General features: G+C 40.8%; 1 protein-coding gene across 3 annotated transcripts in view; it reads right to left on the bottom strand.

The window, feature by feature from the left end:
- The window catches only part of LOC149238482 (histone-lysine N-methyltransferase ASHH3-like), a 482,839-nt gene extending 472,368 nt beyond the window's left edge, over positions 1–10,471 (bottom strand). For all 3 annotated transcript variants that reach the window (XM_089373045.1, XM_089373046.1, XM_089373047.1), the window contains exons 1-2: positions 10,242–10,471; positions 9,954–10,112 (exon numbers count right to left, since the gene is read on the bottom strand). In XM_089373045.1, the coding sequence (XP_089229171.1) occupies positions 9,954–10,055 (102 nt within the window). In that variant the 5' untranslated portion in view covers positions 10,056–10,112; positions 10,242–10,471. The remainder of the gene's footprint in view (positions 1–9,953; positions 10,113–10,241) is intronic.
- Between the last annotated feature and the right edge of the window lie 2,805 nt (positions 10,472–13,276).

The raw sequence follows: 13,276 nt of genomic DNA, 5'->3' as shown, positions 1-13,276 counted from the left end.
ACTTTTGTGATGAGAGAAACCCCTTGGGTCATCCCTTGCACTTTATCATGAAGAGACATGTCTTTTGGAAGATTATGTCACCCTTTGAGGCTTTTAGACTCACACATGTGGGTTAATTGAGACTTATTTTCATATTATTACATAATTTGGCTATCTGTGGTCACCTTGAGGGCCCATCCACATTGTATCATGGATTTAGTAGTTTTTAAAGCTTTTAGCATAATTTAGGGGAAAAGCATATAAATAGGGGAGTCAATATCCTCTTGGATTCATTGTCACACTTGTATCATAACTTCTATTCATTAGGTGATTTCTCTCTCTTGTGCAACATGAAGGCCTATTTGAGCAACTTTCTTGGGTGGATCTTCTGATGAGGTGTGATCTCTTTTCATGAATGCTTATGGTGTATCTTGGAAGTTGAACGGTGAAGTAAGTTAATTTATTTGCTTTATATTGGTATTCTGTTCCATGAGATTAATGCTCTTGTGTTAAGTTAGTTTATTTGGTATTTGCTTCATTGTCCCTTGTCGAGTTTATTTGCCCTAGTTTGTTGTGATTTAGAATCACTCCAAAGAAACCCTAGAATAATTTGTATCCTAGACTCCATATGCCCTAGATTGAGAATCTCACATGTGGCACTCTTTAAAATATAAAAATTATTTTTTTATTTTATGGTAAATTTGAATTAGACATTATTTAAAAATGCATTAGAGAAGCAAAATTGAAGTTTTTCATGCATTTTGAGACATTTTCTAGAGCTGATGTCAAAGGTTGTATTTGCTGTTATATGCCTTATTTGCCACTGAAATTTGTTGTGACTTTGTCCTTAGTTTACTCCTTAATTTAGCTTTCATCTTACATAGCTTTTGCATAATTTTCATGACTAAAGTTGATGTTGTTATAAACTAGTGTTTTGCTGGAATTTAATGTTCTAAACCCCTATTTTATAGCAGCCTTGAGAATTTTCTTGATTTGGTGTGTTCGGGAAACCTATTTGAGACTCTTTACGCCAATCGTAACCTTTAGATTGACCCATAGATCCCTTGAACCCAAGCCTAGAATTTACTCCATCCACCTCAAACCCCAGTTTGTGTTGGTTTTTGTAGCATCGGATGGTGTTTTAGTCTCGAGACTTTTTGGATAGGCTAAAACATAGGAATTCTCCAAAACACAGAAATTGTTTCTGGAAATTCCACTTAGAAATGGCTCAATTAAATTAATTGACCATAATTAAAAAATTCCTAAGTCTAACTTAGGAAAAGTGGCTAATTAGTAAGAAATTAAGAATTAATGGCAAAAAAGGTGTCAATCATCTAGAAACTCACACGGATCGACTTGGAAATAATCTCAGCCATTGACTTAGTTTTAATCTTGGTTGTTGGAGTCCTTATTGGAGATTATAAGAAGAGGTTGATGGGTAGATGGAGATACACACTTGAGATCGATTTCCTTGGCAGTTTGATTTTTTCAGAGAGCAGCAACAGTCACCACAAGAGTTCAAGCCAAAGAAGGGACACAAAGATAGAGAAGGGCAAAGATAGTGAGTCTGAAGGAAGTTTTCCAGTTCCGGAGAGTCAGCAGCAGAAGGGTTGTATTTCGCAGAGACGTTGCGCAGAGTCAGCTAGGACATCATTTTTCCAGCAATGCCGGGGCTTAGCGAGTTGGGGTCTGCGCAAGCACTACGCAGGGGTTGTACGACTGGCTAGTTTTTCCAGTTGTCGGAGTAGGATCGGGCGTGGTGTTGAGGTATTTGCCTCACATATATTTTGACCAGTTTATATTTCTAAATGGATTGCCAGTTTGGCATCCATAGATTGTGCTCGGAATTTCTCACTACTACTTAATAATATAAACCATCAGATGTTGTATCAATTTTCCCACATTGGGTTTTTCTGGAACTTTTGTCTAAAAATAATAGTGTTATATTGTTGTGTGTGTGTGCCAGTATTTTCTCAGTTTCTAGTTTATCTTTCATGGTATTTTAATTTGTGAAAATTGCAATGTGATTAATTCATTGTTGTCATAGCAATAAACTGCTACATTAATTTATAGTTAGAAGAATTAATTCAGTAGTGAAATTTTCACATGGTATCAGAGCAATTTTGATCAGACGGGGAAGCTCAAAAGCAGAAGCAGAAAAATTCATTTTTCAGAGGGAGCAAGAGGATGTTTTTCTAGGGGTTGCGTAGTGCCTAGCCAAGCAGTGTGAATTGCTTGAGCAATTCAATTTTTTCCAGTGCAGGGTTGCAGAAAAATTCGGCTTGCCAGATTGAGTGATTCCAGCAGGTAGAGGGAGTAGCAGCTCGATATTTTCACTGACCGGATTCCTTGTTAGGGTACAAAAGGGTTTTACGGCAGTTGCTAGAGCAGAATCAACACTGGGTGGAAGAGAGAGTGCACACCTAGAAATGGCTCAATTGAATTAATTGACCATAATTAAAAAAATTGTAAGTCTAGCTTAAAAAAGTGGTTAATTAGTAAGAATTAATTGAGAAAGGTGTGAATCATCTAGAAACTCACACGGATCGACTTGGAAATAATCTCAGCCATCGATTAGGTTTTAATCTTGGTCGTTGGAGTCTCAACTGGAGATCATAAGAAGAGGTCGATGGGTAGATGGAGATACACACTTGAGATCGATTTCCTTGGGCAGTTTGATTTTTCCAAAGAGCAGCAGCAATTGCTAGAAGAGTTCGAGCTAGAGGAGGGGCACAGACAGTGAGTCCGGAGGAAGTTTTCCAATTCCGGAGAGTCAGCAATAGAAGGGTCGTATTCCCCAAAGAGGCTGCGAAAGCTAGCGCAAATAACTTCAGAGGGAGATCGATTTTGCTGAAGGGAATGGTAATTCAGTTGTAGTTGGTCCGAAAATTCTCCATGAGGTCAAACGAATTCCTTCCAGAGATAGAGTCAGCCAGGACGTCATTTTTCTAGCAATTCCGGGGCTTAGCAAGTTGGGTCTGCACAAGCACTATGCAAAGGTTGTACGATAGCTAATTTTTCCAGTTGTCAGAGCAAGATCTGGCATGGTGTTGAGGTATTTGCCTCACAAATATTTTGGCCAATTTATTTTGCTGATTGGATTGCCAATTGGGCATCCATAGATTGTACTCGGAATTTCTCACTGTTGCTTAGTAATAAAAACGCTCAGTTGTTGCACCGATTTTCTTAGTTTCCAGTTTATCTTCCACAGTATTTTTATTTGTAAAAATTGCAGTGTGATTAATTCATTGTTGTCGTAGCAATAAACTACTAAATTAATTTGCAGATAGAAGAATCAATTCCAGTTGCTACAATAGAATTTCAATAGTGAAATTTTCACAGTTTGCCATACCTTTATCCGATGGATCTCTAATCTTTATGGCACATTTATGTTGATTTGTGGTAGCATCAGATGTGCTCTAGCCATGAAAATTGGTGGAGAGGCTAAAGCATATGAGATCTCCAAGACCCAAAAATGGTTTGGACAAATTGTACCCGGTTTTGGAGATATTAAAATAATTAATATTTTTAATGGAGTTCCTAAGTCTAAACTTAGGAAAAATAAAATATTAATGGGTATTAATATAAAACTAGGTTAGAGGTTCCAAAAGTCATGGATCAATCCAAATCTAATCTTAGTCGTTGATTAGAGACTTAATCTTGACCGTTGAAGGACCAACGTGAAAAGTATAAGAGGAGGCTTGAGGGTTAGTTGGAGAACACACTAGAGTGATCAATCACTCATTTTGCTAGAGCGGGGTTGCTAAGCAAAAGTGAATCAGTGATCAACAGCGAGGGGCAGTGAGTACTGGACAGAGAGGCAGAGACAGTACTGAGAGACCAGCACAGAAGCAGGGAGAGCGAGATCAGCAGCCATTTCAAGCCACACAGAGCCCAGCAGAGACAGCGCAAAGGCCAGAGGGACTGCGTCATCCAAGCAGAGGCTGCTAGAGTGACGCAAAGGGTCCCAGAGGCTGCATAGTGCCTTAGAGGGTTGACGCAAAGGGTCCTAGGGCTGACGCAGAGGCCAGAAGGGCCAGCGCTGAGCTTCAGTTGTGCTAGAGAGGGTTTCATCGGACAAGTTTTTTGAATACATGTTTCTAAATATAGAGGTATTGTTGCCATGTATTTTTCTCTGTCGGGTGAGCTGGTAAGGCACCCAGTTGTACTCAAGGAAATACTGCATAATAATATACCCTCAGAATAACTGCACCAGTTTTCCCGCATTGGGTTTTTCTGGGGACATTTGTCCAAAAATAACGGTGTCACTTGTGTGTTTGTTTTCCTTCAACTGATGATCTATAGATGTTGAGACTGTATCTATGTTTATTTTCAGTAATTGTCTGGTTAAATAACTTGTTAAGTAATTAAACAAGTAGGTGAAATAAACCAGATAGTGCAGGAAGAATTTCTAATGGGTTAGAATTAGAAATTCCAACATGGTATAAAGCGTGGTTGCAAATCACAGGAGAGTTGAAGGCATCAGCTAAGTAGATCATTTGCAACAGAATCAGCTGTACCGAGTGACAGTAGCTGATCTTGGCAAAAGCGACAGAGGAAGGGTTGACGCATAGGGACTGCGTCATCAGTTTGGGCCAGAGAGAGGCCAGCACAGAGGCTGAGGAGGGCAGAGAGAGGCTCCCGCAGAGGCCAGGAGGGTTGACGCAGTTGGCTGAGGGATCTATTTTGTCGTGTCGGGATTGCGTAGAGCCTAGTGGCTCAATCCTTCAGTTGCTAGGGCGAAGGAAGCTGTGGGTATTTTGCGGGAGAGAAGTTGGTGGGGTACTGTGGTCAGAACAGTACCTAACAAGGCAAGACCAAGGTAGAGGGAGTTAATGCCGAGGCGGATTTCTAGCCAAGGAATTCGAATCAATGTTGCAGTTGCACAGACGATCGGAGAGGAGCAACTTGACAATTGGCAGAAGGATTTCCAGGAGGGAAATCGGGACTTAGAGGGAGTCCAAAAGAGAACTTCTAGACGGGAAGTAGAGAGACTCAGCAAGAGTCGAACTGAGAACTTCCAGGCGGGAAGTAGAGAGACTCAGTGGGAAGTGGAGAGACTCGTAGGAGTCAACAGAGAAGAGAAGAGAGATGGCCGTGAATGGGCTAAGAGATCAGGACAGGCTGGACAGAGTGTCCAACTTTGTGGTCTGGAAGGCCAGGATCTTGTCCATTCTAGACAGACATCATATCAAGGGCTTCGCCTTGAGACTAATGGCTATCCCAGTTGACCCGGTAACTAATGAAAGGTACGAGGAAGCAATGGATAAGGCAAAGTGCATCATCCTTGATGGGGTCAAGGATCATGTGGTCCAACATATTGCCGAGAAGGAAATGGCAAAGGAGATGTGGGACACTTTGAAGACATTGTACCAGCATAATTCCATGCAGAGGAAGATGCTCCTAGAGAATCAGCTAAGGTCATATCAGATGCAAAAGGGAAAGCAGATAGATGTCTTCCTCGGTCGGTTGAAGGAGATCCATGACCAACTGACTTCCATAGGGGTGAGGCCGGATCAAGAGTTGATGATGAGGACCGCACTTAACACAGTCTTCGAGGAGTGGGAGACATTTGTCCAGAGCATACTAGGCAGGGCGAGTCTTCCAGATTGGGAAGAACTGTGGGCAGCTCTTCGTCAAGAAGAGATCAGACGACTGACCAAGACGAGAAGTAGCAGCAAAGGGGTCAAGATCAAGAAGGAAGAGGAAGAGGATGCGACTCTGGCATCTGCAGGAAAGCAGGAGAAGAGGAAGAAGGACCTCTCCAAGGTCAAGTGCTTCCATTGTGGGGAACTAAGTCACTATGCGAACCAATGTCCGAGGAAGAAGAGTAAGGGAAAGGCTTTTGAATCGAAGGCAGCGCCAGCGAGGGCGGAGAAAGAAGTCCAGGAGGATGACGATTGTGCCATGAGTGCTCATGTGCCACTTGAGAAGAAGTGGGGAGACATCGAGCTGTAGTCAAGAGGACTACAGGCGATGAGGGGCAGGATCCTTGAGGTACCCAACCTCTTGGATTATACCTTGCTACGGGAGCCCCGAAGAGGAGTAGCAGGACTGGCGAATGTAGGTAGAGACAAATGCGGATGAAGCGGCAGAGAGTCCTACAATGCAGGAGTCCCCGGGTAGCACGAGGCTAATAGGCTGCAACAGTGCGAGAGGTACAGAGAGTGTTGCACCAGTGCAGGATGGCACAGAGAGGTGTGCAACGGTGTGAGATGCAGGGAGTTGTTGCAGCAGCGCAGAGGTTAGTAGAGGGATCACTTGTTAGCAGTAGAGGGAGCTTCAGCATAGGGAGTGTTTCTAGCCTGACAGGGATGTCAGAAGTTGGGTGGATTAGTTACTTACTTCTCAGTAACTGAGTTGCAGTGCAGTAGCAGTATGCAGTAGCACGATGCAGCATGATGAGAGGGGGATGCAGTGCAAATGCAGTGTTGGGAGGATGGACCAGCAGCGGCATGGATGCAGAGGGAGATGCCGTATGGTTGTAGCAGTGGCAAAGCCATGTGCAGCTGAGCAAGATGCAACCGTGTAGAGGATGTTGGGTGGGAAGGCCTAGCGTCAGCACACGTACTGGTGCCAGATAATCAGAGCGATGCTCAGTGGGGAGTATTACTAGAGCACAGTCCTCGCTAAGAGGGAGTGTTTATTTGTGGTAGCATAGGATGTGCTCTAGCCATGAAAATTGGTGGAGAGGCTAAAGCACATGATATCTCCAAGACCCAAAAATGGTTTGGATAGATTGTATCCGTTTGGGAGATATTAAAATAATTAATATTTTTAACGGAGTTCCTAAGTCTAAACTTAGGAAAAATAAAATATTAATGGGTATTAATATAAAACTGGGTTGGAAGGTTCCAAAAGTCATGGATCAAGCCAAATCTAATCTTAGCCATTGATTAGAGATTTAATCTCGGTCGTTGAAGGACCAATGAGAAAAGTATAAGAAGAGGCTTGAGGGTTAGTTGGAGAACACACCAGAGTGATCAGTCATTCATTTTGCTAGAGTGGGGTTGTTAAGCAAAAGTGAATCAGTGATCAGCAGTGAGGGGCAGTGAGTACTAGACAGAGAGGTAGAGACAGTACTGAGAGACCAGCACAGAAGTAGGGAGAGCAAGAGCAACAGCCAGTTCAGGCCATGCAGAGCCCAGCAGAGACAGCGTAGAGGCCAAAGGGACTGTGTCATCCATGCAGAGGCTGCTGGAGTGACGCAGAGGGTCCCAGAGGCTGCGCAATGCCTTAGAGGGTTGACGCAGAGGGTCCTGGGGCTGATGCAGGTCAGCAGGAGGCTAACGCAGAGGCCAAAAGGGCCAGCGCTGAGCTTTAGTTGTGCCGGAGAGGGTTTCGTGGGACAGGTTTTCTGAATACCTGTTTCCGAATATAGAGGTATTGTTGCTGTGTATTTTTCTCTATCGGATGAGCCGGTTAGGCACCCAGCTGTACTCAAGGAAATACTGCATAATAATATACCCTCAAAATAGCTGCACCAGTTTTCCCGCAGTGGGTTTTTCCAGGGACATTTGTCCAAAAATAATGGTGTCACTTGTGTGTTTGTTTTCCTTCAGCTGATGATCTGTAGATGTTGAGACTGTACTTGTGTTTATTTTCAGTATTTAAATGGTTAAACAACTTGTTAAGTAATTAAACAAGTAGGTGAAATAAACTAGATAGTGCAGGAAGAATTTCTAACGGGTTAGAATTAGAAATTCCAACAATTTAGCTTAAGGTCCTTGGGTTACTTGATCCCTAAGCCCTCCCAGGAAATCTTCCCTTGTGTTGGATTGTGTCCTTGATTAAGAGGGGAGTATTTGCTAAGGTGACAATGGTAACACTCCTATGTGTTGCACATTGTCTAGGTCACTTAGTCAGGCTTTGCACTAGGTTGCTAGATTTTGCTGTAATAATGGGGACAACCCAAAATGAGCTACTTGTATAATGCCATGGAGAAGGCCAAATAACCTATCTATTATGTGGGAAGGCTGCAAGGATACCCTCAAATATGAAAAAAACATGAAGATCTAGAATTACATTGATAGTGATGCTCCATTGTCTCATTCATGCAACAACACTTGTCCTCAACCTTGCCTACGGTTACTCATGTAACTTTGATTTTGATGGAAAAGTTATGGAAGGGTTCCTTACATGTCTCCAGAGTATCACACCTGATCAATAATCTCACAAAACATTTAAACATTAAGCCATGGATCAATATAGCTGCTAAAATTGAGAAGAATATAAACCATTAGATTGTTGGAGTCACGATTGCCGTTACACCAAAACCCCCAGGTGTTAGTAAACAGACACATCATTAGAGTTAACGGATCCACGAAACACATGGGAGCGTTGGATCAACACCGCCATTAACGGGGAGCACAACAATCTCCCCCCCCCAACGCGAGCCAGGTGTGTTTCAAACTCGAGACCTTTGGCTCTAATACCACTTGTTGGAGTCAAAATTGCCGTTACACCAAAACCCGCGGGTGTTAGCAAACAGACACATCATTAGAGTTAACGGATCCACGAAACACACGGGAGCGTTGGATCAACACCGCCATTAACGGGGAGCACAACATAGATCACTTTACATTTAGAACATATTGTGATCATCATATTATTAACTATAAATTCATACTAAAGAAACACACTTTAAAGTAAACCAAGTTGATCTTAACTACCTCCCAAGTGTCGAAATATCCTAACATCACTTAGATATGCCGTCAATGATGTTCTTTATGTCTTAAGAAAATAGATATTCTTGTGAGTGGGAAAACAATAAATCATGCTTCATTCATCTAATCAACAACTCTTCTCAAAAAAAGCGGCAGTGAATTTGAGAGGGTAAATCAATGACCATGTTTGTTACCAACATTTAAGTTCAAAAGACCTGTTCACATGAATAGAATAGCATTTACATGTGCGCCTATATAGAATGAATTTTCTAAAAATCATACTCCTTGTCTCCTTTTATTTACTGGGGCAAAGTTCTCTTATGACTGTAAGCACCACTGCAATACCACCAATGGCTTGGCTAATGATGCAACTCAGAGATAAACCAAAATGGTTGAACTCCAATTGAAGAAAACTCCTGGTCAATATCACTAAAAAGTGTCCATGCTATCCATAACTCTAGAATAAGTAGCATTCAGCATTCATGACAACTCCAGAAAACACGAGATACATTATAGTCTCTGGATGATACATTATAGTCTCTGGATGCTTCTGCCCCACAGATGGCCTGAGATTAAAGCACTTTTTCAAATTTAAGTAAAGCCGCGACAATAATAAAATGCTCCAACTATGCACCTCTCTATATTCTGGAAAGCTCCAGATAGATGTAGATGATTCCCTAACATAAAAATCCATGCCTTGTACAACATTGAAGACTTCAAATGGTGCTAAATCTTAAAGAACCATGAATCCAACATTCCCAGCTTGTATCTCAGATCTCTTATGCATACTAGACCATGAATAGAGGTGATGCTATGTTTCCCACCCAAGTTCAAATCCCATTTGTAGCATTTTTGCTCTTTGTGAGCCAATTGTTAATTGGGGCTGGCACAGTACTAAGTTACTAACGATTTATAAGCTAGAGAATGGATGATTAACTCATATAAAAGGAATATTAGTTGAATATAAAAGAAAGATTCCTATAAATGTTATCAGCTGAAAATATTGTTATAGAGTATAAAATAACATCATGGCAGTTAAAAAGATAATGGGCTTCTGCACACATGCACCAACAAGAATGGCAAAGACAAGTTAAGAAAAAATTATTGCATCACCTGATAGTATCAGTCTCCCCACTTCGTACAAATATTTGTATTATTGATAGAAATTTAGAAAAAAAAGTACAAATATTTTGATCATTCGTGAACTTTTCAAAATAAGAAATAAAATATAAAAAGCTTGTAAAATTCTGTCACAAACAAGGTTCGTACAATACATTATTTTAAATTATTATACATTATTGTACTAACCTTTTCTTTGCCTTTTGTGCTCTCGGTCTCCTCGAATTTTTTTTTTCCATTATCAATTTTCACAGTTTCCCTTCCGTCCCGGCCCCGTTTCCGATTTCCCATACTAACAGGCGAAACGGTTTTATTGTATAAAACAAAATTGAAACCCTGTCACTCCACCTGGATAATAAAATAAATAAATCGAACGGTAAATGTGGTGAAAGAGTTCTAGATGAGATAATATGAGAATAGAATTTACTAAATAACGAATTATTCTGTCATCAGGTAGGGATTTTTCGGTTTCATTACAATTGCAGATTGAAATTCAATAATTGTTGTGGCGAAGTAAATCGCGGCTAAATTTTAGTTGGTCTGTCTCCGGATTCCACCGTTTGATCTTTCAGTAGTAGCTTAAAATTTAATTTGGATGTTCCTCCTGTTGCTGCTGGTTTTGTACGTGATTCAACTCGTTCGGACCATCCTGCAACGCAATGCGAGCAAATTTAAATTTCAACAAGAGCATAATCGCATTGCATTGCATTAGGTGGGACGATCACTCCATGAATCAATCAAAATCATGTATATATAGGTATGATGATGGAGGGAAGTCGTTGGTCACCTTGACTGTCTATTGGGTTGACGTTTTTGATATTCAAAAAGCATGTATCTTTCGTTTATTTGGTGTTTTTAAATAGAAATTACTCGATGTTTTACCCACTCGGGATTCAAGATGGAAAAATGATGGTATAGAGTTTAAATATTGATTAATTTAGAAGAGAAAAAAAAAAAAAAAATAGAGTTGGTTGATTTGACATATGTTCTGGGTATGAAAGAGATGTTGTAAGGTTATGTTTATGTGATGTAATGTAAATATTTTGATTTGGTTAAATTATATAAAAATAAAAATTAAATTAAATTAATCAAAATAATAATGATAATTAGCTTATTGGGTTGTTGAAAAAAAAGAAATAGAGATAGTTGATCTCAGAGTCACTCTTCAATGGAGTATGAAAGAGATGTTGTAAGGTTATGTTATGTGATGTAATGTACACATTTTGATTTGGTTAAATTATATAAAAATAAAAAAATAAATTAAATTAATCAAAATATTAATGATAATTAGCTTATTGGGTTGTTGAATTGGTGATTGTCGTGGTCTTCTATTCGTAGGTGAACCGGGGTTTTATCATGAGATTTCCAGCTTGGGATAGGTTATGGGTGTACTTCCTTTACCCCACGAGAATCATACGATTTGAATGAGCATAATAGGCAACCATCACTATTGTAAACTAGGGGAGTTTGACAAAACCCTAAAAGGATTGCAAAGGAGGGTTGTGAAACCATGACCAAGATGAATAAGGGACCTGGGATGTATTGGAGGGGAGGGTAGTTACCCTCTGACTCCCTCTTGTTAACCTTGGTCATCGATCTACCTCCAAACTTCTGCCACCATTGATATGTCTACAATCCCGAGAGGGAATTCCGCCATTGATTAGTCACCAATCCCAAGAAGAAGTCTGCCACGTGGAAGAGGTATGGTCGAGGTGTTGATTTTGGGTAGCATCGTATGTGCTCTAGCTCCGAATTTTGGTGGAGGGGCTAGAACACATGAAATCTCCAAAACCCAGAAATCGTTTCAAGAAATTCCACCTGGATCGAGAGTTATTAAAATAATTAATATTCTTAATGAGTTCCTAAGTCTAAACTTAGGAAAATAAAAATATTAATGTGTATTAATAAAATATGGGTGAGAAAGTTCTAAGTGACGAGGATCAAGCCAGTTCTAATCTTAGTCGTTGATTAAAGACTTAATCTCGGTCATTGAAGACTCAACAGGAAAAGTATAAGAGGAGGCTTGAGGGTTAGTTGGAGATACACCAAGTGATCAAAGAATTCAATTTTCTGGGGTGAATTTTGCTGAGGAAAACGAGTTAGTGATCCGAGTTGCAGTGAGGGGCAGTTCAGCAAGAGAGGCAGCGCAATGCCCTAGAAGGGCTGACGCAGAGGCCGAAGAGCTAACGCAGAGCACGCAGAAGGCTGACGCAGGTGACGCAGAAGGTTGATGTAGGTGACGCAGAAGCTATAGAGGCTGACACTGAGCCTCTAAGGCAGCACTGGGGAGATTATGTGGGTCAGACTGGGAGAAAATCAGCAAATTCTGAGCCGGGAAATGGTGACGCAACTCTTGGAGGAGTGATGCAGTTCCAGAGTAGTGCTTGGAGTAGTTTTTGTTGTCCAACACAAGGAACAACCAAAGTCGTTGTGGTGTTTGATCATCCAATTGCTTATTTTCCAGAATATCTGTCTCCGGATAGAGGTACCACTGTCAAGGATATTCTCTGTTGGGTGAGTCATTTCTAGCACCCTAGTTGTATTCACGAAATCTAATTAATAATACAAACCCTCTATATGTTGCATCGATTTTCCCGAATTGGGTTTTTCCGGGGACGATTGTCAAAAAATAACGGTGCCCCTTTGTGTTGTTGTCTTAATTTATTTCAATGCATGATTTGTATATTTGTGAAGGCTGCAATAGTTTTTACTTCGAATTTTATGCAATTAAATAACTTGTTAATGTAAAGAACAAGTAGGAGATTGTAAACTAGTAATTACAGTAGGGGTTTCTGATGTGTTAGATTCGAGAATTTTCACATGGTATAAGAGCGATTGCAGATCATAGGTGACTAAAGACACCAACTGAGAAATATGAGAATTTGCAGCAGAAAATTAGTTGTCCCGAGTGACAACGTTGTTCTAGAGCTGAAGAGGCAAGAGGAGGGCAGATCAGGCTCACACAGTGATCTGAAATGGGGCCTAAAGGCTTCTTGACGTGCTTACAAGAACCTCTCCCACTCCAAAGCTTATATATTCCCAAGATCTATGCTTATGATTAACAATTTGCGGAATTAAAGGACTTGAAATAGGTGTATGATTTTGTTTGCCTTAATTGTTAAGTGTTCATGTCCATTTGCTTAAACTGATATGAAATGCATATAACAGTAAATAAAGCAGCAAATAAGCAAACCACAGGAGACAACAATATAATATGGAGTTCACCCAGACCTCTTGGGCTACGTCTCCTTGAGCTCTAATCAACTCGATTAGACTCTTTGGGATTATGGTTGAATTCTTTTACAAGTTCCACACTCAACTCCAATAGGTTACGACTGAACCATTGGGCTTAGAATACCATTTTTATCCCTGGCCGTTTGGCTCTCTGGCTCTCGGCTCTCGACTCTGGCTCTGGCTCTGGCTCTAGCTCTGGCTCTTGGCTCTTGCTTTGGCTCTGGCTCTCAGCTCTGGCTCTGGCTCTCACTCTGGCTCTCGCTCTGGCTTTCGCTCTT

This window comes from Pinus tabuliformis, chromosome 8, assembly GCF_031772625.1.
Source record: "Pinus tabuliformis cultivar Carrire ecotype Pingquan chromosome 8, CPIR1, whole genome shotgun sequence".
Taxonomy (NCBI): Eukaryota; Viridiplantae; Streptophyta; class Pinopsida; order Pinales; family Pinaceae; genus Pinus; species Pinus tabuliformis.
The sequence above is the reverse complement of the archived record's forward strand: the minus strand, read 5'-3'. Positions and strand labels throughout refer to the sequence as shown.